The 25958-nt window shown below is 42.9% G+C and overlaps 1 protein-coding gene and 1 long non-coding RNA gene across 2 annotated transcripts in view; one reads left to right on the top strand and one right to left on the bottom strand.

The window, feature by feature from the left end:
* LOC116975537 lies at positions 1–23902 on the top strand. The gene is made up of 3 exons (XR_004412652.1): positions 1–10; positions 2808–2816; positions 23797–23902. It is a non-coding gene; the product is annotated as an uncharacterized LOC116975537 (long non-coding RNA).
* The window catches only part of LOC116975534, a 53895-nt gene continuing 45355 nt past the window's right edge, over positions 17419–25958 (bottom strand). Inside the window, exons 20-22 of the mRNA XM_033024742.1 lie at positions 24920–25065; positions 19999–20173; positions 17419–18571 (exon numbers count right to left, since the gene is read on the bottom strand). Coding sequence (XP_032880633.1) covers positions 18273–18571; positions 19999–20173; positions 24920–25065 — 620 coding nt within the window. The 3' untranslated portion in view covers positions 17419–18272. The remainder of the gene's footprint in view (positions 18572–19998; positions 20174–24919; positions 25066–25958) is intronic.

The following is a 25958-nucleotide window of genomic DNA, read 5'->3' as shown; positions in this document are numbered from 1 at the left end:
AACTTTTTGTGTCTATCTTCAGCTATGATAATGGTTTACTCTATCTTGATACTTTGAAAGAAACTCTACACACCATTGAAAAAAATGCATATTCCTTGAACAAAAAAATGAGCCAGGCAAAGCCAATTGCTTTTACTTGAAGGATGGAGGAGACAGCACAGTTAATCATAAGAAAGACTGCAGATAAGCTACGAAGGGAACTAATGTTTATTTAACTTGATTTAAAAAAAAAAGTGTGATATCTTTCAATGAAATTATTTTGTCGTGAAAATCATGTTGTCTGTCACAATGACATTTGACAAAGTCATTTAGTGTAAATTTCTCTTATATTACCTGAGCACCATTTGATTTAAAACATATGAAATCTTTTGTCATAATTTTGCGTTGCTGCCTCAAGCAGTCGCTTTACTGAGACGAACGTGGGTGACATTTATGTAAGTCAGCCTCACAAATCACCAAAGCTGATCGACAGGAATGAAGGGTAACTTTTTGCGAACTGACTTTAAAAATGACAAAGATGATTTTTCTTTATACACTTCCCAAATGAGTTATGAATTGATGCTTGAATTAGATTTCAAAAATATGAGAAATGCTTAAGTTTAACATGCTGCTCTACAATTAATCAGCAAAGTGAGGTTCTCTGCCAGATATTACACAGTAAATCCAGACTCTCTGTTGCAACCTGTTATTACACAATATAACACTCCAGCTGTTATTCATTTCTTTCTGCATGAGAACTTTCTATAAAATGGAAGTTCCAAGATATTTTACCATAAAGAAATTTAATAACTGTGTGAAAATGTTCAAAGGTTCAAAGGCCAGTTTATTGTCACGTGTACCAATCAAGGTGCAGTGAAACTCGAATTACCATACAGCCATACTAAAAAATGCAACAAGGCACACAACTACATAAAAGTTAACATAAACATCCACCACAGTGGATTCCCCACATTCCTCACTGTGATGGAAGGCAATAAAGTCTAATCTTCTTCCCTCTTTATTCACCTGCGGTCGGGGCAGTCAAACTATCCGCAGTCAGGGCGATCGAAGCTCCCGCAGCCGGTGATCGAAGCTCCGCGTCGGGGCAGTCGAAGCTCCTGCGGCTTGGAGCTCCCGAACTCGGTCTCTAACCAGCGACCGCGAGCTCCACAATGTTAAAGTCTGCAGGCTCCCGCAGTTGGAGCTCCCAAAGTCGAACTCCAGCTGAGGCCGGCAGCTCCTCGATGTCATTCTGCAGTGCAGACGGAGATACGATATGGAAAAAAATTGCATCTCCGTCGAGGTAAGAGATTGAAAAGTTCCCCCCCCCCCCCCCCACATAAAACAAGCTAAAGAACATTAAAACACGCAATTAACACAGTAAAAAATACAACCGAGTTCATGCCAGCCCTTGATCACTCATTCACACCATTTCTATGTTATCCAACTTTCTCCTCCACTCTCGACACAGTTGGGGCAATTTACAGAGGCCAATTAACCTACAAACCAACACAAGAGGAAGCGGAGCACCTGGAGGAAGCCTGCACGGTCACAGCGTGAACATGCAAACTCCACACAGACAGCACCTGAGGTTCAGGATCGAACCCAGGTCTCTGGTGCTGTGAGGCAGCAGCTCTACCAGCTGTGCCCCTGTGCCCCTGTGCTGCCAAATAAAAATAATGATCCTTCTGCAGGTTCACCTACGGAAACCATTTACTTCCACTAGTCGGTCACGTTTGATCGTCTTCTTGTCGCACCGCCAGCATTGTCACCGACCCCAGAAGGGCTGATCCGAGGACCTCACTAAACTTTTCAATTGGTAGTGGTGATGGGCGGTGTGTACAAAGAGCAAGGCTCACATTGAGAACACCCAATGCAATAGAAGAGGTTAGAGGAGGTGCATATGAATCTGGAAAGTTTTTTTGGGTCCCTGGATGATGGTGAGGATGGATGTGTTGCACTGGAAGGATGCAGAAGCAGATCTACCAGAGTATTCACTGGATTTGAATATCTCAGTTATAAGGTTACAAGATAGATTGTATTTCTTTTGTGGAGCCTGAGACCTGAGGCTTGCCTGATACAAGTATACAAACTTTATGAGGGGATAGATGGAAAAATCATTTTCTCATGGAGGGGTATAGAGGTTAAGTGAATAGTTAAGGGGATCTGAGGTAGAACTTTTTCGCACAAATGTACTGCCTGAAGAGGTGGTTGAGGTAGATAATCAGAAAGACAAGTACTCGAATCGCCAAGGCAGAGGCTAATAATCTAATGCAGGTAAATGTGATTAGTGTAGATAGATAAATGTGTGGTGAGTTTGACTTTCTACTGTACATTATGCTGTACAATTCCATGGCGCTCTGACTTCACTTATTTAAATATAACAAAATTGTTCCAAACCAAGCTTTTCACTCTCAAAATTGCAAACTTTTATCATGCTGTGATTGCTACATTGTGGGGGGTGTTTTACACTGAAATTATGTAATAACAGACCAACAATTCCAAAATAGCCTCTTCCTATTTGGGCTCCATGACGTATAGCTCTAGGAGATTCTCCTGAATTCTCGCTACCAATTTGTTCTTGTGTTTATCTTTTCCAATTTGATCAAAAACCTCATGCACTTTTTATTTCCATAAGTATGGCAAAGTTTGCCTTCATTATAAGATTCCTCTAGTGTAGGCAATCTTTGAAAGCATTCACACGTTAATAGTCCTCATATTTAATATTTTAAATCTCTTGCTTGGAGCAGCTGGCAATTGCACCAGAGCTTTTCTATGGCCCATGTGTATGAAGAATGTACTTCCCACCATTATTATTTTTCCACCAGTCTATTCAGGTCTTTTGCGTCCCTTTCCTTCCTACACCATTGTGCTGTCCTTTCTCTAAGAAGCAACTCCTTGAGGTATTATATGTCTCACTAAAGCCAGGCTCTTAAAAGTGCAGTGGCAATGCTGAATGTCGGCAGCTGGAAGATCTTGCAACAGTGGTGCAGCTGGAAGGTTGCTGCCTCACAACGCCAGAGACCCCTCCACGAACTTTACTACGGGTGTTGACTGTACAGAGTTTGAACATTCTCCCTGTGACTGCGTGGGTTTTCACCGGGTGCTCCGGATTCCTTCCACATCCCAAAGATGTGCAGGTTTGTAGGTTAATTGGCTTCTGTAAATTGTCCCTGGGGTATTGGATAGAACTAGTGTACGGGTGATCACTGGTCAGCACGGACCCAGTGGGCGGAATGACCTTTTTGCGACGCTGTTAAACTAAACAGTGGAATAGCAGGTTTGAAAACCATTGTAATTGATATCATACATGATGGCCTGACAACTGGTGCTTCACTGTTGACATTTTGATCTGCATAAATAGTGATAGGATGACAGTCATGCTGTTTAATGCCAATAAAAAGTAAAAGAATATCCAGGCCCTTACTTCTTTAAACAATAGTGGAAAATCATATTACAAGTATGAATGTAAACATACTAATATATTATTTATAATAATTTCAGGTGAAAATTATTTGTTGTTCGATTGTTTGGTTCTTATACTGCATTGCCACTAATGCAAAAGGTAACTGAATGTATCAGCCATGTATTATGATCAGCCATGATCATATTGAATGGTGGTGCAGGCTCGAAGGGCCAAATGGCCTACTCCTGCACCTATTTTCTATCTGTGGGGGTGAATAAATTGAACTGATATGCTGCATCTTTCATAAAAATCTATATATTTTTACATCTCCCATTTACGGATGGAAATGTCCAAAAATAACAGAATAAATCACAACCATGTACTTTATTTTGTCAGCATCCACAATCCATTTATTCAAAGGTGACATGATTATTTGGAACACTTAACAAGTGAATAGATTTTGGGGTAACCAAGTAACATAATAAAGCCACATAGTCATACGTTATTTGTATCAGATGAGTCAGACATTTCCCATGCACACAGTAGGATAGTAGCAGAACACAATTACAAAATCTAGCCTGGAGAGGTGCTTGGGGAAGTACAGTGTGAATGTTAATAAAATGATTGCTGCAAAAATAATTCTCACTCCCAGAAAAGAGATCTCATCATGAAGCTGCATGAAGGGGAAAAAGAGTAAACCCCAAGTAGTCTAATTACATTACAGCAGAAAAGAAAATGTCCTTTGAAAAAGATTTAAGATTGCAACAGACAAAATCAAATTGCCTACCCTTTATTAGACGCCAACTTCCAGCTAAAAGAGAAATCCTTTAACTTAGTTTAGTTTACTTTAGAGATACAGCGCGGAAACAGGCCCTGTGGCCCATCAAGTCCGCGCTGACCTGTAATCCCCGCACCCATTATCCTACACATACTAGGGACACTGAAGCCAATTAACTTACCATCCTGTATGTCTTTGGAGTGTGGGAGGAAACCGGTGCTCCAGGAGAAAACCCACATGAGAACGTACAAACTCCATACAGACAGTACCCGTAGTCAGGATCGAACCCGGGCCTCTGGCGTTGTAAGGCAGCAACTCTACGGCTGCGCCACCGTGCCGACCGGCTTACCTGTTCCATTTGGCATTCTCCTTTCAAGTATTATCCATCTGGTGGTGTGTGAGGTGTGGGTGCAGCAAGTGTGAATGATGTTTGCTGTGTATCAATACTTTACAACAAAGCTCATCAAATTAGGCAATGTCTGTATGGTAGAGAAACAATGGATGTTTCAGGTCTGGGACTGTGACCTTTCATCTGAGCCTGGAAAGAAAGAGATGGGGTCCAGAACCAGGGGTCGCAGTGTTAATCCTGACCAAATTGCAGAGGCTAGGACTTTAAAATGGGGTAAAAGCTTCAGGGCTGCTGGGAGATGTGGTTAATTTGGAATTGCTCTCTGCAGAACTGGGACAAGCTGCAGAGTTGTGCCAGTTTGTCTAGAGCCTAGATACAAGAAAATAATAAGAACATCTGCAGACCCTGTCAATTAGGTGCAAAATGCATAGAATGGATTGGTTGACTGCAAACCAGACATACACCTTGTAAATAATTGTGAATAATGTTGCAGAGTTCTACTTTGCCGAGTGTTGATTGGATGAGGTATTGAGCCTTGTCTGGGTTTCATGCAGATCAGGGTAAATGTTGCTAAGTTGGCTCCCTTTAGAAGTCCTGTTTGAATACAATGTATTAGCTGCTGTATTATTGGGTTAGGGAAATGTCTGTTATGTACGGGGTTAATCGATATCTGTAATTGGATTGTTCAGAGGCCACCCCCATGTGGTTCGGCCCCTCGAGGTCCCGGGACCTATAAAAGTCTGTGCCACGAGGTCCAGCTTCTGGGAGAGCGCTTGGGACTGCGTGACCTTCTGTAGTGTCTCTGTTTGAGCGAGGCCTAGAGGGCTTGATCAGGCAGATATGAGGATCAAACCCGCGGTGGGATAGGTACAGTAGTTGAACTGTAATTGTGTTTTGTCAAAATAAAGATTAGTTGATCAAGTGCTTGATTGAGTGATTTTTGACAAACTAGACTGGAGGGAAGCTTAGAATGAGCAATTTACAACTCATTTAGGACTGAGATGCAGAAAAACTTTTTATAGACAATAGACAATAGGTGCAGGAGTAGGCCATTTGGCTCTTCGAGCCAGCACCACCATTCAAGGTGATCATGGCTGATCATCCCCAATCAGTACCCCGTTCTTGCCTTCTCCCCATATCCCTTGACTCCGATATTTTTAAGAGCCCTATCTAGCTCTCTCTTGAAAGCATCCAGAGAACCTGCCTCCACTGCCCTCACTCCACATTCCACACTCACCACTCTCTGTGAGAAAAAGTGTTTCCTCATCTCCGTTCTAAATGGCTTACTCCTTATTCTTAAACTGTGGCCCCTGGTTCTGGACTCCCCCAACATCGGGAACATATTTCCTGCCTCTAACGTGTCCAAACCCTTCACCTAGAGAGTTGTGAGTCTGTGGAATTCTCTGCCACAGAAGGCAGTGGAGGTCAATTCACTGGATGTTTTCAAGGGATTTTGCTCTTGAGGCTAACAGAATTAAGGGATATGGAGAGAAAGCAGGAACGGGTTACCGATTGTAGATGATCAGCCATGATCATATTGAATGGCGGTGCTGGCTCGAAGGGCTGAATGGCCTACTCCTGAACCTATTTTCTATGTTTCTATGTTTTCAGTGGGAGTAAAATGGAGGATGAATGTGTAGAACTAAAGGAGAGCCTGTGATGGTACGAATTGAAATGGCTTAATGGGCAGCTAGCAGCACATTGAGTTACTAAGCCTGAGTAATGAGTTGTCAATGGTAAAGTGCTGAGATTTGCCCGATAGGTTACAGACATGCATCTAGGATAAGACAAATCAGAAAATGGTAAAAGAAAACCTAAGCAATTCAAGCAGCATCTTTGAAAAAGAAAGAGTTAAGATTTCAGATGAAAAAAACTCTTCAGATCTGAAAAAAAGCAAACAAGTTTGTACATTTAGCAGTGAAATATGTGTGAAACCAAAAAAATCTCCCTGATAAAGAGAACACATGTGGTAGATGGGTAGAATACAATGGCAGTGTAATTTATGGCAGATGTAATCCTGGCATACTCAGCGGGCAAGACTGCATATGATGCAGAGGCAGAAAGCGATAAAATAATGGGAGATGAAAATGGTTGTCATATAGACAGGAAAAAAAAAGTTAAAGAATTCAGTGTTAAGTCCAAAAGGCTGCAACATGGTTGACAATAGCTCACTTTCTGTGGCTGGCACTTAAACCTATTGTATAAGTGAATGCACAGTGGTGAAATCAGATAGTCATACATCATTGAAACAGACCCGTCAGCCTATCGTGTCCACGCCCACCTCGATATACCCTCAAAGCTCGTCATATTTACCTGTGTTTAGACCATATCCCTCTAAATCTTTCCTATCCATGTACCTGTTCAAATTACTATTAAATGTTGTTATTGTACCTTTCTTGACTACCTCTGGATGCTGATTGTGCAAAGGAGACTGGAATGTGACATCGACCTTCCTGTCTGTAATCTCAATTGATTGTTCTCCACAGCAGAAATCAAAACTGCCTTGTGTCATAGAGTGGTATAGTGTGGAAACAGGCCCTTCGGCCCAACTTGCCAACACCAGCCAACATGTCTCAGCTACACGAGTCCTACCTGTCCACGTTGGGTCCATATCCCACCAAACCTGTCCTAGCCATGTACTTGTCTAATTGTTTCTTAAATGTTGGGATAGTCCCTGGCTCAACAACCTGCTCTGGCAGCTTGTTCTATACACCCACCATCCTTTGTGTGAAAAAGTTACCTCTCAGATTCCTATTAAATCTTCTCCCCTTCGCCTTAAACCCTATGTCCTCTAGTCCTTGATTCACCTTCTCTGGAGGCAAGAGACTGTGCATCTACCCTATCTATTCCTCTCATGATTTTATTCACCTCAATAAGAGCACCCATCCTCCTCCTGCGCTCCAAGGAATAGAGACCCAGCCTATTCAACCTCTCCCTATAGCTCAGACCCTCTAGCCCTGGCAACATCCTCGTAAATCTTCTCTGTACCCTTTCCAGCTTCGCAACATCTTTCCTATAACATGTTGCCCAGAACGGCACACAATACTCTAAATGCGGTCTCACCAACGTCTTATAAAACTGCAAAATGACCTCATTGTGGTCTGTAAGTCTTTCCTTTTTCACTTACTATCTACTCTCACAAGCAAATGGCAAAGAGAGATGAGCAAGAAAAAAAATATTGTGAAGGATGAAAATCTCTAAATGATTTCGGTTTTAAGCATATTAAAACACGTCTGTCAAAATCCTAAACCCACTTGGTACTTTTGAATATTTAACATTGAACGTGGATGGTGTTGTTGAATGTTGATGTTGCATTGTGGAACAAAAGAACATATCATGCAGATCTTTCCCCCCCAAAATAACATTTATTATACAGTAGTTTGCCAGTTTATCCCTGGCAATAAAATAAGGAGTTAATCTAGCAATGTTACAAAATTTTGAGATTTAAAAAATCAAGTCTTTAATTTATCCCATCAGATAAAGCAGAATTGCAGCGCCGCTGAAGGTAAGTTTTGTAACATACCTAGTTAATCGTGTCATTTCTCACTTACCAGAATAATTTTTACCATCTGGTCTCACAAACCACATTAATTTGTGTTTCATTCAGAATTACTCAACCTTTCCTGATGACTAAACGGTCACTCTGAATGAGAGCTAGCTGGCAGCTTGTGGGAGGTTTCAAGGATATCGATAGGAAAGTTGGATCTTGAGGATCTGGGCCAAACATTAGAGGTGTCTCTGAAAAAAAAAATCTTACCATAGCCTGATAGTAATCAGCATTGCTTCAAGAACAATTATTTTGAAAATATTAATAGCAGTCATTTTGCATACGGCAAGATCCTAGAAATGACAAATGGTATGTAAATGAGAGAGTCCTCAAAATAAAAGGACATAGATAGGAGATGAGAAGCAATTTCTTTAGTCAGAGGGTGGTGAATTTGTGTAATTAATAGCTACAGATAGCTGTGGAGGTCAGGTAATTGAGTATTTTTAAAGTGGAGATTGACAGGTTCTTGCATAATAAGTGTCAAAGGTTATGGGGAGAAGGCAGGAAAATGGGGGTGAGGGGGAAAGAACAGTCATAATTGACTGATGGAGTAGATAATGGGCTAAATTGTTCAATTCTCCTCCTTTGACATGAGATGAAATTACTCGGATAGGAATGTAGGTGGTCTGATTATTAAGTTTGTTGATGACACAAAACTAGCTGGAGACATGGATGGTGAAGAAGGAATCACGAGGTTTGGAGTGGGCGATAAATCTGTTGGAAGGTTGGGCAGAGATGTAGCAGAAAAAATAATCTAGACAAGTGTGAGGTAATTCACTTTTGGAAATCAAACTCTGGTAAATAGCATAAATTACAGGGATCATAGGAATGTGAATCCACAAAGTGTTCTTGGGTGCAAGTTCATAGATTCCTGAAAGTGGCAATGCAGGTGGATAGGGCAGTGAAAAAAAAGACATCAGTTGACAATGTTTGCCTTATTGAGTACATGAGTTATGTTGGCATTTTGCTATTGTAATTGGCAAGATATTGAGTACATGAGTTAGGTTGGCGTTTTGCAATTGTACAAAACACTCATTAGGCTATATTTAGAATATTGTGTACATATCTGATCATCGCACTGCAGGAAGGATTTGGTAGTAATAGTGAGTGTATAGAAGAAACTCACCAGAACATTGTCTCAAATACAGGGCAGAAGCTAGAAGGAGAAATTGGATAACCTGGGTTTATTCTCACTGGAAAGTTGGCGGCTGAATGGTGACCATATAGTCATTTATAAAATGATGAGAAGCATAGATAGGATATACAGTTAGTAATTTTTTCCAGGATTGGGAATTTACAGGGCACAAGTTTGAGTTATAAGGGAACCTTTAAAGGAGATGTGAGCAGAAGGTTTTTACACACAGAGGATGGTGAATTATCTAGACCGAGCTGCCAGAAGTGGCAGCAGAGATGATATAATTACAATGTTTAGCAGTGGTTTGGACAGATACTTGGATAAGAAAGATATGGAGAGATATGGGCTTTAGGGTATAGTGGCATTATGGTCAACATAGATGAAGTGGGCCATAAGTGGGCATGATGTTTGCCAATAACATTAGCTTGTGTATTTTGCATTGTAACAATCTACATGCTAATGGTATTGGCTAACATTCTCATCCTACAAACAACGAGAGAGTGGTCCTGACGTACCATCTTCCTCTTTGGAGACCCTCGGATTATCTTTAGTCGGACCTTACTGGACTTTATCTTGCACTAAATATTATTCCCTTTATCTTGTATCTGTACTCTGTGGACAGCTCGATTGTAATCATGTATAGTATTTCCGCTGACTGGATAGCACGAAACAAAAAGCTTTTCGCTGTACCTCAGTACATGTGACAGGCTAAACTCTATCAAACATAAGACTGTCAACCAATATACATGACTTTGTCTATTAATGGTTGATGCCTGAAGAACGAATGTGAGCCAATACACAGGTAATGCCTCCTTTTCTTTCTAATTATCCTGAGATCCTCTACATCTACTTGAAAAGGGAAGCAGAAAATTAGTTTGTGACATCATTGGATATATACTCTTTGTTTGGTCGTGCAGAGGCATGGAATAGAAGACCAGAGATATTATGCTAAAACTATTTAGCCTCTTGGTGATGTACTGTGCAGAGTGTACAGTCCTGATCACATGAGGAGCACCAGAAAGGGAAGATGGAGGGATTTATCAGAATGTTATCAAGGCAGGAGAATTATATTGTGAGGGGAAACACGTTTTATTTTCTTTGAAACAAAGGAGAATGAGGGAGAGCGAGTCTGAAGAAGGGTCCTGAACTGACTCATCACCCATTCTTTTCCCCCCCAGAGATGTTGCCTGATCCGTTGAGTTACTCCAGCACTTTGTGTCTATCTTTGATAGACACCACCATCTGCAGATCTTTGTTTCTAAAAGAGTGGGGTAGAATTTAATTGAAATATGCAAGATCATGAGAGGCCCAGATAATATGAGAAAGAATGACCTATTTCTCATAGAAGTGAGGTAGCGGGCTGGCAGGCAGATTCCATTGTAGCGTGCAAATAAGAGTTGGATAAGTGTTTCAAAAATAAGAATTCTGGCTGTATATGGGAGACTAATTGAACAACCATAACTCATGTGGTTCTGGACCAAGAGGTTGGAAGCAAAGATCCTCTGCACTAGGATCTTTGCTTGGAAGTGTGTTTGATTAAAGTCTATTCTTGGCCTAGCATGGTCAGGCTGAAGTCAATCTACTCATTTTGTGCTGTGTATTTCTTTGAGTCCATAATCCAGTCATTTCTGATGACGACCACTTCAAAGCACATTCACTCAATTGTTTAAATAAGTAAATTACAAAGAACATGGGAAAGTACAGCAAAGTTACAGGCCATTCTGCCACCAATGCCTGTGCTGAACATGATGCCAAATTAAACTAATCTCATTTGCCTACATATGATCCATACGCTTCCATTCCCTGCATACCCATGTGCCTATCTAATCTATATTACTAAAACTCTGTTCTTGACCGGTTTCGGCTTTCTGTGCTGCGGTTTCCGAGAGTACGCCGCCACCTACGGCCGTCATTTTTGGCCACCTCGCTCAGAGCCCCCCTCCGCCGCGTGTGTGCCGAGGATTTTTCCCGTCGATGAAAATTGACAGAGATATTAATGTTTTTACAACATTCCCCATTCTCTCTGCTGCCCCTGCTGGAGGGAGGGGGAGCGACTATAAATCCAGGAAGTGGTGTGCCTCAATCAGTCTCTGCAAGTGGTGTGCCTCAATCAGTCTCTGCAAGTGGTGTGCCTCAATCAGTCTCTGCAAGTGGTGTGCCTCAATCAGAGCTTTGAATGACACTGACAAATGTCTACAGCACTGTGAGTACCCTTAATTTGGTTTGAAAATGAAAATATGGTTAGAGGTAAAAAAGCACTGCCTGCAAATAGTTGTTTGGGTTTGGGTTTGGGTTGAAGTAAAAAGGCACTCTCTCCCCCCTCTCTATCTTTCTCCCCTCTTTTTCTTCCCTCCATCCCCTCCCCTCCACATACCCCTACCCCCTTCCCTCCACGCTCCTCACCTCTCCCCCTCCCCTCACCTCTCCCCCCCTCTCTCCCCGTCACTCTCTCCTCCCCTCCACCCCCACCTTTCCCCTCTCACCCTCCCTCTTCTCCTCCTCGCCACCCCCTCTCCTTCTTGCCCCTCTCTCTGTGTCTCTGCCCCTTCTCTCTCTGCCCTCACTCTCTACCACCCCCCCCCCCCCCCCCTTCCCCCATCTCTAGATGTGACTGCAAGTTGGGGGCTATGCGTCAGTAGATAGGGTGGTTATGGGGTAAAAGGAGCAAATTAATAATATTAATATGATATCAAGGGGGGTAATTAGCGTGAGTGCGGGGGGGGTGGGATAGTTAGTGTGTGTGACGCTGCATGCCGCCTCCCCCCCCACAACCGCACGTTGGGGGAACAGACCCAACGGGTCTGCACTTGGTCTAGTAAACTCTTAAATGCCTCCACTGGCAGCTCAATTCAGGTATACACCACCATCTGCGTAGAAATCTTGTCCTACACATCTTCTACATAGTTCGCCCCTCTTACCTTAAAACAAAATTAGTTTTATGAGGATTATGTGTGTCTTTCCCTCTCAAAAATATTGTGAGGTCTATTTCTTCAATTACACAAATGTCAGTTGCAATGTTATTTTACTAACATTTACAAGTACTTTACTACAGTTTCAGTCCTGTTTTACATTACGTAAAAGCTTTATCTTTTTTGAAATCGACAGAATTACTGGAATATAGTGCAGTGACATGCGGTGAGGTCAATGGCTGGGGACTGGCTTCTATCCCATCCTAACTTGGGGAAGGGGGGGGTGGTGGTGGTGGTGGTGGTGGTGTGTGTGTGTGTGTGTGTGTGTGTGTGTGTGTGTGTGTGTGTGTGTGTGTGTGTGTGTGTGTGTGTGTGTGTGTGTGTGTGTGTGTGTGTGTGTGCGCGCTAGTTTTCTGTGTGGGATGTGTCTATGAGGAAAGGAGAGAGGGAGAGAAGGGAGGAAGGGAAGGAGAGAAAGAAGGGAGGGTGGGAAAGAAAGAAAAAGAGAGAGAGGAAGGAGGGAGGGAGGGAAGGAGAGAAGGGAGGGAGGGAAGAAGAGAAGGGAGGGAGGAAAGGAGAGAAGGGAGGGAGAGGGCAGGTGGCAGGAGTGGATGCCGGGTCCCGAGTCGAGAGTAGATTACTCCAGCGTGGGGACCAATTGGGAGCTCTCAGCGGCTCAGAGCCTCCGAATTGGCTGCTACAATTCAACCAAAGATACTAGAGGAGTATCTTTGGAATCAACCTACTAGTCAGCGCCGCCGCTGCTGAAGCTAGCTAACGTGGAGGGAGAGAGAGGCAGCGTCAATTACGTGAGCCTACATAATTGGCACTCGCTCTTCCTCCACTGGGCTCAAGACGTGCCCCCTTGTGAGGCAGACTTGTTCGCTGCCTTCCCTGGAGCTTTCCATTGCAGTTTTATGATGAGACCAGCGAGCACAAATGTAATATCTTTATATGTGAAGTACGTTACCTGGAGAATGGAAGGTGAGGACATGTAATGAAGGGGTTTACAAACATTACATTGGTGACATACATAGAGATAGTAACAGGCACACGCTTATTGCCCGTGCTCCATTCAGTTTCTGAGGGGTTGCGCAATCAGAGGGGAGGCTCAGCTCGCCGCTGCCTCACCTCTCATATCTCCCTGTATTTGTAGGGGATCTGCGAAGATTTGGCAATTTTGACTATAAAAATGATTGGATTCATATAGAAATGACGTATTACACAGATCAGTGGAGAAATCTTTATATTTATTTTATTTTATTATTATTTTTCGTTACTTTTTTTTAAACAGCTATTTTCATTGGGATTATGACACGTGAGGCTCTGCCTCCCTGATAAAGTGTACTCCCTGATATAGTGTACTCCCTGATATAGTGTACTCTGTCAAGCTGGCCCCTCTTCTAATTCCTCAGCACAATCGATGTACTCAATACAATGTTTTAACATTTTGTTAGTCATCAGTTTTTGATCACTCACATCATTGGCAATGCTTATTCACATATGAATCATCTTTACAAAGAATTTTAAGCTGAGACACTGTGCCTTGCATAGACATTTTGGCTTAGTTTATTGTTTAAAGCAACATCTTTAGTTTAAAGAAACATTTTCTTTTGGAAGTACTAAACAAATTTTCTGTCAAATTGAAATGCTTCGTGGGGTGGGAGATTGCAACCTTCACGTGGTCCACCCTGTTTCGACTAATGCAATCAACCTGGTGTGCACAAACAGATCAAACAGAACAAGTTGTCTTACAACTTTAGGCTGTGCATGCCACATGCAAGAAGAGCAAAAAATGCTTCAAGTGCTTATATCAATCGATATTTTTCTCTCCTTTAGTCTGGGACATTGGTGTCAGGGAAATATTAAAATTTATAATTAAGGATGCAGTGAATTAACATTTTGAAATCTTCAGTTGGTCAGATTAATTTAAGGTAAAGTGATAACAATAAGCATGACTGAAGGGCCTGTCACACTTGGGCGCAATTTGCCTACGTCGCCACGCACCATGCGCGCGTAATGCACACCATGCGCGTATCACGTGCGGCGTGATGCGTAAATGACGCCCAAGTGGGACAGGCCCGTAAATACTTTCAGCAGTATTTTTCTGATCAGATATCTTAACCCTTTTATCTCTCTTTTTTTCCTTCTTTTTCTTTTTCTCTTTCTTTTTCTTTGGCTTTCTCCTTACCTCTTTTTCGAGTATTACGTTTCTAAGGGTCTCTCGTGATCACTCTTTCACGCACTCACTATCCTATCTAATTCTCTTTCCTTTTCTTCTTTTTTAAAAGTTTAAAATATGAAGTGGTATAGGAAATGTATTATGTTATTTTTGGCTTATATCACTGTAATGTACACTACTTCTAATAAATTTAAAAGGGTGGGGCCAAGGAACGAGCGTTCACGTCGTGGCCCTGTTTCCACCAATCTTTCCACCACTACGCACAAGAAGTGCAAGACGCCATTGTATGCATATGCCGAAAGTATGTTCAGCTCTGGCTGAACAATTTCTAATCTTGTGATGTGAACTCGATAAGAAGCTAGAGGGAGAGGTAGGACAGACTTGGATGGCTTTCTCTGGAATGCCAGAGGTTGTGGGGAGACCTGATCCAACTATATATAACTATATGAGGGGTATAGTTCGGGTAGACAGTCATAATCTTTTATTCCCAGGATGGAAAAATCAAATGCTAGAGAGCACAGCTTTAAGGAGAGAGTGACAAAGTTTAACGAAGATGTGTTTGGCATTTTTTTTAAAAAACAGTTGGTCGTGCTGCTGGGGGTTGTGGGAGAAGCAGATATGATAATGGCATTAAATGGCATTTTGGATAGACATATGGATAAGCAGGCAATGGTTCTCGCTTCCCACATAATTTATCCACAACAAAATGAACAGGTTGCAAGGAAATTTCTAAGGGCATTTTATGATCATAGCTGTTAAAACCGACTATACCCATCTGACAGGTTAAACATTACACTAACTGACAAGAGATGGCCAATGGACATAACTGCAGCAAATGTTCTTTTGGTAAAATGTTTAAAGGTGTCAAAACGCCACATTACCGGACATTCAGATTAGATGTACGTGTTGTGAACAGCAATGAAGATGCCCAGTTTGTACGCACCAGATTTAAAAAAAAAAATATTGATAAACGCTGTTTCTGTCATTCCCACTTCAGAATTAATGTTAACATTTAAACTGAAATATCTCCTGACCAAATTTGTGATGTATACGAGCGACTGTAGAAGTAAAACCTGGATAAATCCAACGTATAGTTGTGAATGTTGCTCATTAAATAACTACAGTAGTGATACTCCATATTAAGAGCATTGATTTGCCGGGGGGGGGGGGTGAGAATCTGTGCGGGATGGATAGATGGGGGGGGGGGGACATGTCAGAGGAGTTGAATGGGGGTGGGGGGGAATCAGTATGGGATGGACATGGGGGATCTGTGCAGGATGGATGGGGGGGGGGGGGGGGGCTTCAGTACAGGATGAATGGGGGTAGACAAAAATGCTGGAGAAACTCAGCGGGTGAGGCAGCATCTATGGCGTGAAGGAAAGGCAACATTTTGGGTTGAGACCCTTCTTCAGACTAATCCCCCCATTCTTGAATGAGAGGATCAGTACAGGATGGATGGGGCAGGGGGATCAGCGCAGGATGAATGGGTGGACCAGAAAAGTATGAATGGGTGAATCAGTACAGGATGAATGGGGGGGGGGGGGGCACAGAATGATTTGGAGGATCAGTACAGGATGAATGGGGGGGGATCAGTACAGGATGAATGGGGGGGGGGGGGGGGGGGGATCAGTACAGGATGACTGGAAGGGGGGGGGGATCAGTACAGGATGAATGGGGGGGGGGGGGGTCAGTACAGGATGAATAGGGGGATCAGTACAGGATGGATGGAAGAGAAATGCAGGATGAATGGGTATGGGGGGTCAGTACAGGATGAATTGGGGGACCAGTGTAGGATGGATGGGGGGGTGGCAGGAGAATCAATGCGAGGTGGATAGGGTGATCAGCGCAGGATGAATATATTTGGGGAGGGGAGTACAGGGGATGTCAGTGAGGACTGAATAGAGGCGGGAATGGGGATCAGTGCAGGATGGCGAGGAGGGGTCTCAGGATAAGAGGGATGGAGAGGGGCGTAAAAAAAGAGAGAGGCGATGTGGGGAGGAAGGTCAGCGCTCCTCAGACAACATCACTCTGCTGCCTTGGCCGTCCCTATCCACCGCCAAGAGCCGCAGTCAAAGGGGGAGGTGGTTGGGATCTCCTCGCCACCGCCTCCCCTCCTCCGCCAGCCAACAGCAAGGTGCGGGGCCGAGCGGTGCAGGGCCGAGCGGTGCAGGGCCGAGCGGTGCAGCTCAAAGATCCTATAGCTATAGGATCTTTGGTGCAGTTGCTTCAGATGGTGGAAGGAGATCTCCCCCTCCCTCCCTCCTCCCGGCCTTGGCGTGCGAGAGGATTTGTTTTGAAAGCGGTTATTGCCGTTAGAGGATTTGTAAGCAGCGGCCGCTATCAGGGCGGGCGGGGAGCGGGAGGAGGAGGTGGAGTCGCTGTCGCGGCCGCTGCTGCCGTTGTGCGGGGCCAGTCATTCGCTCCGACCCGCCGTCACCCCGCACCTAGTACCTTTGCCCCGCAATACAGCCGTCGCTGATACGAAACGTCACGTTCCTTTCCTCCTGAGATGCTGCCTGACCCGCTGAGTTGATCCTGTTTTTTGCGACTATCTTCGGTATAAACCAGTGTCTGCAGTGCCAAGCCGGGCAAAATGACTCTGCGTTTAGGTTGCCCGGCCGCATTTTGGGTGGTAATTGGCACCCTGGCAACCGTTAATTTCGAGCCCTGTATATATATATATATATATATACACACACACTTAAATATATACATCCATAAAAAAAAAAAAAAAAATACACATACTGCCTCTCCAAAAAACACTGAAGATTCATACTCAGCTTACGAAAATAGTGAACACGTCATACAAATTCACACACACACACACAACCTCCCCCCCCATGCAATATTCCACCACTCACCCATTCCCCCAACACAACCCGTTTCCACCACTCACCCATTCCCCCAACACAATATTCCATCACTCACCTATAGCCCCCAACTGCGCAGGCATGGCTCATTTCCCCTCATCCCCAGCACTCCCTCCTCCCCTTCACCCTCCATCTTCTTTCCCCCCTCCTCCTCTCCCCACCTCACTTTTTCCTCCCATGTATGTGCGCACGGGCACACAGTGTATACACGGGCATGTATGTATAACAACATATCTGTGGAACACCACTGGTTATAGACCTGGTCAGATACACAGATTTAGATTTTATTGAATATTCATAAAAAACAAATGACTTTAACAATGTTCATAATGGCATATTATCCATAATACATAGCAGAACAATTTCTAACACTAGAGGGTGACATGTTGCCCAATCAATCTGTGTTGGTTGGAAAACAACACTCTGCAAGACAATCTGGCATTATAGTACTAGATTCATTAACCCTGCAAATCACACAGCTTCACGAGCAATATTGCTTAATACAGCTAGTTTGAATCCCTACAACCCTGAGTGAAAGTTTCAACTGCCCCAATCATTTTATCAATCCCTTTAAGTTTCTGCCCCTTTGTTTTTGACCCTTCCATCATGGGATGCAGATTCTTCCTACTTATCCTTTCTAGGGCACTCATAATTTTATACATTGATTGATTGATTGCATTTTCAAATTACGAGCCTACTTTGCATTACAATTTGCCGTGGGAAAGAGTCGGTATGAGAATATTGTTTAGTCCTAAAAGTCAAAATCACCAGGACATGATTCTTCAAAGATCAAGGCAAATCTAAAATTGCACTCCCTCCCCCACCAATTCCGTTAAAATTGGAGCTTTAATTTGCTTCAATATAAATAAATCTTCGTTATTTAATGGTATAATAAATATTTTAGCATGATTACGAAAAGGAGACATTCTTTCTTACCTTCTATAATTATTTGATAACACATTAGTTTGGACGTTAGTGCATTGTGCTTCATGAGCCTGTACAGAACAAATCATTAATGGTGATATTGCAACATAGAATGCTGAATAAACTAGCTATGTGCAAAATAAAATGAAAGCGCTGTATCGAATCGATTGCAGCAAAATAGGCTGCTTCAGACTCAATCTCTTGTTGCAAAGGTTATCAAGTATTCTGGATATGCCCCATCATCACAAAAAATAACAAAAATAGCGGGATTTCTCAAATCATTTACTGCGCAGTCGCATAGGTCAGTTGGATCTCCATGTGCGTTTACTGGTGCTGGCTCTAACATTCTTTCTGTTCCAAAACATTTATTCCCGGTGATCACTCGTGCCTGATAGATGTATTTACATTTGTTTCTGTCAGGAGTGGAGTAGGTGTTGTTGCATGAATAATCAGCTTTCAAGGCAAAGTAAGTTCCTTTTCCATACGAAGTGGCTAGTAGGAAATGGAACAAAATTAGTAGATTATAGTTAATATCATCGCTTCAAATGATAGTGGTTGATTAAAAACATCAAAACTAAAGTGATTATAATAAACGGGCGCTCCAACATTACAATATATTTTTCAAACAGATTTTCATCCCTGCCCTGTTTTGATTTAGGTTGTGTTCCATCAACACCCAACAACTAGCTGTCAGTGATCTTAGATTTCCTTAACCCTACAACTGTTCAACTACTTAGCTTTTTATGACTATGTTCCTCTATACTCTAGAATAGTGGCCCTGATCCTCTCTCTCTCTCTCTCTCTATTCAACAGTTTGGGACAGAATTACTGGATAATAGCAAAGATAGACACAAAATGCTGGAGTAACTCAGCGGGCCAGGTAGCATATCTAGTGGAAAAAGCTAGGTAATGTTTTGGGTCAGGACCCTTCTTCATATAACCATATCCAAATTACAAAGGAGGAGATGTTAGCAGTCTCAAGTTGGGCTATTCCCGGGGGCCTGACTAAGTGTATCCTTTGACACGTGGAAAACTAGGGAATAAATTGTTGAGGCCTTGGCAAAGATATTTGCATTATCTATAGCCACAGAGGAGGTACCGGAAGACTAGGGGGGAGGGGGGGGGGGGGAGGGAGAGAGAGCGAGAGAGCGCGCGCCTGGGCTACCTGATGTTAGAGAAATCAATATACCACTGGGCTGTGAGCTGCCCAACCAAATTATCAGATGCTGTTCCTCCAATTTGTGTATAGCCTCACTCTGACAAGTCCCCCACCCAAGTCGCACTAGCTTCTTGTTTTCCTTCTCTCCAGAGATGCTGCCTGTCCCGCTGAGTTTTTGCATCAGTGATGGGAAAGTTACCAGAAGAATGTGTTTTATTTTGCAAACAAAAAAAGGTGCATTTAGACACGATTATTAAACATATGTATAACTTGGCACATATTGTCATAATTACATTTCCCCCCCCCCCCAAAGAGGTGCTGGTATGCTGTGCCAGCATGAATCGTTAGAGAAAAGCACTGCTGGAATGGATTCTGAAGAATCAGGTCTACCAGCATTTAATATAATATAATATAATATATTTGAATAGGCAAGCACTGTTTAGGGATAGTCAGCACAGCTTTGTTGTGGGAAAACAATATTCTTAAATTTGAGGGAATGTTTAGAGGAGATCACAGAAGCAGATTGACAAGGACAGCAGAGTGAACATTGCCTATATGGACTTTAGAAAGGCCTTTGACAAGGTCCTGCGTGGTAAGCTGGACTGGAAGGTTAGATCTCATAGGATCCAGTAAGGGCTTTGAGTATAGTTGGGATGTCATGTTGCAGCTGTACAAGATATTGGTGAGGTCTGATCCCCTATCCCATCCATGGAAGGTCCTACAATGGACCTGAGGCATCACTTAAGATTTGGCATCTTACCATTTCTTCCACAAAAGCTTCTGTTGAAACCAGTCTTATTCACTTTATGGAGAATTTCCCTGGTAGTTCCGTGGTAAAGAATTTGCTCAATGTTTGCCCCAGGAATCTTTCTTTCCACCGTTTTCTTTCTGATGGAATAACTTTGCCAAAGTTTGAGATTCTGGATCCTTTCAATCTAGACGAAACGTGTCAACAGCATTAATTTCTAAAGTAGAAATGGACTAAGTTTTGCAATTAACAGTATTCAATTACAAGCATTTTTTATCAGGAATTAATGAATCTCAATAGACACAAAAAGTAACCATTTTGGACCCGAAATTCTCAATTGAACCATTTGTTGATATCAGAATTGCACACTGGGTTAGAGCCGCATAGCTATACAGAATGAAACAGACCTTTCAGCCCAACTTATCCACACTGACCAGGTTACATAATCATGCTATCTTAGTTACCTGGACCATAGAGTTGTGAATTTGTGGAATTCCCTGCCACAGAGGGCAGTGGAGGCCAAGTCATTGGATGCATTTAAGAGAGGGTTAGATAGAGCTCTAGGGACTAGTGGAGTCAAGGGATATGGGGAGAAGGCAGGCACGGGTTATTGATAGGGGACGATCAGCCACTCGCTAGAATTTAGAAGATTGAGGGGATATCTTATAGAAACTTACAAAATTCTTTAGGGGTTGGACAGGCTAGATGCAGGAAGATTGTTCCCGATGTTGGGGAAGTCCAGGACAAGGGGTCACAGTTTAAGGATAAAGGGGAAATCCTTTAGGACCGAGATGAGAAAAACATTTTTCACACAGAGAGTGGTAAATCTCTGGAACTCTCTGCCACAGAAGGTAGTTGAGGCCAGTTCATTGGCTATATTTAAGAGGGAGTTAGATGTGGCCCTTGTGGCTAAAGGGATCAGGGGGTATGGAGAGAAGGCAGGTACAGGATACTGAGTTGGATGATCAGCCATGATCATATTGAATGGCGGTGCAGGCTCGAAGGGCCGAATGGCCTACTCCTGCACCTATTTTCTATGTTTCTATTGTCACAATGAATGGCGGTGCTGGCTCGAAGGGCCGAATGGCCTCCTCCTGCACCTATTTTCTATGTTTTTATGTTTCATATCTCTCCGAACCTTTCCTATCCATGTACCTGACATAGTGATGTGTAAATATTGTAATTGCATCCCCGCTATCATTTCCTCTGGCAGCTCATTCCATGTACATACCTCCTATTAAAAAGTTTGCCCAACCCCGAGTCCCTGTTAAATCTTTTTCCTCTCATCTTAAATGAAGGCCCAGCAATTTTAGACTTCCTACTCTGGGGAAAAGATTGTGGCCATTCACTTTATGCATGTCCCTCATTATTTTATATACCCCTATAAAGTTTTCCCTCAATCTCCTACCTTCAAGGGAAAAAAAGACACAGCCTATCCTTATGACTTAAACTATCCCAGACCCAGTAACATATTTGTAAATTTATTTTCACCTTTTCCAGTTTAAAGACATCCTTCCTAAGGGTAACCTGAACCGCATATAATACTCTAAATATAGTCTCACCAATATCTTGCGACGTGTTAAAGTTGCTAATGTTTATGTAGACAATGACTTGTGCATTACCCTCATTAATCGTCTTGGTCACTTCTTTAAAAAAAAAAAAATCTCAATCACGTTGGTGATACACAATTTCCACCCACGGAGTCATGCTGACTATCCCTACTCAGATCTTGCCTTTCCAAATGCATGTATGTCCCCTCCAGTAATCCCTTCCCACCTCACCAGAATATAGTACTTGGGCTTTTCCTTGCAGCCTTTCTTCAACAAAGACATTACATTAGCCAACCTTCCCTTTTTGGCATCCGTACTGTGGCTATCGTTGAGCCAAATATCCCTGCCAGCAGCCCTGCAATTTCTTCCCTAGTTTTCCACAATGTCCTGGGATACACTGGAAAAGCTTGTGGATAAACAGGTTTTAAGATGCAGAGAAAGGTGAGAGGGTAGGATAACATTTAAAATCAAAAATGGGCTTAGAAATTCATCTCAGCGACAGTGCTAAACCGATTTGCAACATTTCATTGTACTCCGCTTCTATGTACCATTGACCACATTTCAAAACCAGATTAAAATTAATATTCATACAGGATGCATTGGTGAAAAGAAGTATAATCAAGGCAGCTGTGGGTGTGAATAGATCGGTGGTGGATACAGATGACGCGGCAGTAAAGTTGCTGTTTTACAGTGCCAGAGGCCCGGGTTTGATCCTGACTGTGGGTGCTGTCTATATGAAATTTGTACATTCTCCCTGTGATCGCGTGGGTTTTCTCCAGGTGCTCCAGTTTCCTCCCACACTCCAAAGGCGTACAGGACTGTGGGTTAATTGACTTTATAAAGATTGCAAATTATCCCTAGTATGTCAGATAGTGCTCGTGTACGGGGCGATCGCTGGTTGGCACAGACTCGGTGGGCCGAAGGGCCTCTTTCTGCACTGTATCTCTAAACCAAACTCTGGAATTTAGAAGGATGAGGGGGATCTTATTGAAACATAAGATTAAGGGTTTGGACATGCCAGAGGCAGGAAATATGTTTTCCGATGTTGGGGGAGTCCAGAACCGGGTGCCAAAGTTTAAGAATAAGAGGTAAGCCATTTAGAATGGAGATGTGGAAAAACTTTTTCACAGAGGGTTGTGAACCTGTGAAATTCTCTGCCTCAGAAGGCAGTGGAAGCCAATTCTCTGGTTGCTTTCAAAAGAGAGTTAGATAGAGCTCTTAAAGATAGCGGAGTCAAGGGATATGGAGAGAAGGTAGGAACGGGGTACTGATTGTGGATGATCACAGTGAATGGTGGTGCTGGCTCGAAGGGCTGAATGGCCTCCTGCACCGGCTACTGTCTATCACCAACCAATCTGTGAAATATAGATTAAGAAGTCAAAAGCAAGTGGAAGCATAGGAAGGTGAAAGTAGTATTCTAAAACACTCTTTCTATTCGTGCTATCGACTGCCACATTATAGATCTCATCCGAGACGTCTGAAGCTGAACTGACGTACACAACCTCTGGAGAGCTGACACACAAACTGAATTTTTCCCTTCGCCTTGTTGCAGTCTGCATATTCATAGTGATTCACAGTCTGTCATACACTGTGCCAAGGTCGCAGCTCATGGATGCAAATGATAAACATGGTGACACAGGATCTTTTTCAAACTGATTCAAACATTAGTCTAGTTTAATTTAGTTGAAAGATACAACTCAGAAACAGGCCCTTCGGCCCAATTAGTCCACGCCAACCAGCGATCCCCATACACTTGCACTATCCTACACACTAGGAACAAATTGCTCAACAATTTATAAATTGTTTTACCAAAGCCAATTAACCTACAAACCTTTAAGTCTTTGGAGTGTGGAGGAAACCTGAGCACCTGGAGAAAACCCACGCAGTCACAGAGAGAATGTGCAAATTCCGTACAGATAGCACCAATAGTCAGGATTAAATCTGGGTCTCTGGCGCTGTATGGCAGCAACACCACCGTGCTAATGACTGTGCTTCTGCTGCACTACTCTGCTAATTAAATCTGGCAAGGAAGTTTTGTTTCATGTGTTTGAAATGAGAGTCTATCTGGTCATTACACAAAGATTATTGAAGCTTTGGAAAGGGTGCAGAGCTGGTTTACCTGTATGATGCCAGGTTTAAAGGGTATTAGCTGCAGGGAGTTGGACAAACCTCAATTGTTTTTTCTGGAATACCAGAAGTTGCAGTAAACCTGATGGAAGTATATAAAATTTTGAGAGACATAGATTGGGCAAATGGTCAGAACCTTTTTCTAAGGATGGAAATAGCAAATATTAAAGGGCATAGCTTAAGGTGAGAAGGAGAAAATTTAAATGAAATGTGCACGGCACATTTTGTTTTACACACAGAAGATAGTAAGTGCCTGGAATGTGCTGATGAGGGTGGTGGTCGAAGCAGATACACTAGTGTTGGATTGGCTCAGATATGTGGGGGATGGAGAGATATCGATTATGTGCAAGTAGATAAGAGTTGGTCTTCACATCAGGCTCGGCACGGACTTTGAGGGCTGAAGGGCCTGTTCCTGTGCTGTTCTGTTGTATGTTCTATGGTAAAATAAGTGGGCTACTTAAATTAGGTAATTTGAACCATTTGGGTCTTGTAAGGCAAAAGAGATTGGGAGATGAGCGGGCACTGGGATGCGAGACATTGGATTTGATTCGACGATACCATTATCTTCAATGATCTGCAAACCACTGATGGCCAATAGTCAAAGTGTTGAAGGAACACACAAAATGCTGGAGTAACTCAGCGGGACAGGCAGCATCTCTGGAGAGAAGGAATGGGTGACGTTTCGGGTCGAAGCCCTTCAGAATAGTCAAGTGTTGACCTGGGCCATGAGGCAGCTCTTCTCTCTACAAATAAATAAGCCAACAGGTATGGTGGGGCCCTCTGCTCAGGCAATATGGTGCTCAAGCAATATCTTTGAAGAGAGAATCAAGATGGTGTGCTGTGCTCTTGGCTTGCGAGTTTGTTCATGTCCTCACCCACACGTTACAAAATACCTAGTCATAACTTCATGGATAGGAAAGATTTAGAGGGATACGAGTCAAATGCGGGCAGGTGTGACTAGTGTAGATGGGGCATTTTTGGTTGGTGTGGGCAAATTGGACCGAAGGGTCTATTTCCATGCTGTCTGATCCTATGGCTCCATAACAAAATTCTATTCTGAAATGTGTTGCTATAGTGCTTCCAAAGCACACACGAACATAGTGGTGTGTGTATAAGAAAATCATCTTTTCAACACAATTTAATGCAGATTTTATCAGTGACTGGAGTTTTTCACCTGCAGTCTATAAAAAAGGACATTACTCTACTTCTGAGCATAACACTCAGTACGCAATTTCGAAATAAATTTAGTTAAGTACCTTGATTATTTTTACCACATATTGCTCACAGGACATCTTGAACTTTTCTGCCACCTCATTGTATTCCAATGTACCTTTCCGAACAACCTCCTTTACAAATTCCTGATTGCTCATGTCACTCCAACTTGCTGGGAGTTCAAATGTGCCTGGAATATAAAATGCATCCAAAGGAATCAAGAATCACCATTCTGATTCAAGCTAAAATATCAATTTTCTCCTCTAGGTTATCTTTCTTTGCCTGTCAGTTTTATTCTTCGTTTTCATCATAAAAAAGTAAAATAAAGGGCCTGTCCCACTTTCACGACCTAATTCACAACCTCTGCCGAGTTTGCCCTGGACTCATACTCACAGCATGGTCGTCACGAGGTCGTAGGTAGGTCGTAGCAGGCCGTGATGCTAGTCGTAGGTACTTGTGGCATCAAGTAGGTCGGGGCGTTTTTTCTAGCATGATGAAAAATGTCCACGAGTAAAAAAGGTCATGAATTAGGTCGTAAAAGTGGGACAGGCCCTTAAGATGAAGGCAATTAAGTACTTGCAGACACAAGGAACTGCAGATGCTGAAAAAGGCAAAGTGCTGGTGCAACTCAGCAAATCAGGCAGCATCTCAGGAGGACAGAGGTATGACATTTTTGGTCAGGACTCTTCTTCCGGCTCAATATGGCATGGATTGGAGAGGGGAAGAAAGCTGCAAGAGGAGGAAACTTCTCTGGGTTTTATACATTGATTCATCTTACACGCGAGCCACCTTACAATACCTGTCAAGTAGTCATTTAATCCTGAGCAGCATTGCAATGCATGATCTTATCCTCACGTCATTAATATTCATGCAGGATATCGGACAGGAATCAGGATGGACGTGTAGAACTAAACCCTTGTTTCTCTAGACAACCAACACTGTGCCCATATTTCGATGGTTTGTTGCCTCGTTAGACTAATAGAGTCCTAGAGCTGTATGGCACAGAAACAGGCCCATTGATCTACCTGGCAATGCCAACTAGGCTGATATTGTTGGCTAGTCCCATTTGCCTGCATTTGGCTC

Source organism: Amblyraja radiata, chromosome 7, assembly GCF_010909765.2.
Source record: "Amblyraja radiata isolate CabotCenter1 chromosome 7, sAmbRad1.1.pri, whole genome shotgun sequence".
Taxonomy (NCBI): Eukaryota; Metazoa; Chordata; class Chondrichthyes; order Rajiformes; family Rajidae; genus Amblyraja; species Amblyraja radiata.
The sequence above is the reverse complement of the archived record's forward strand: the minus strand, read 5'-3'. Positions and strand labels throughout refer to the sequence as shown.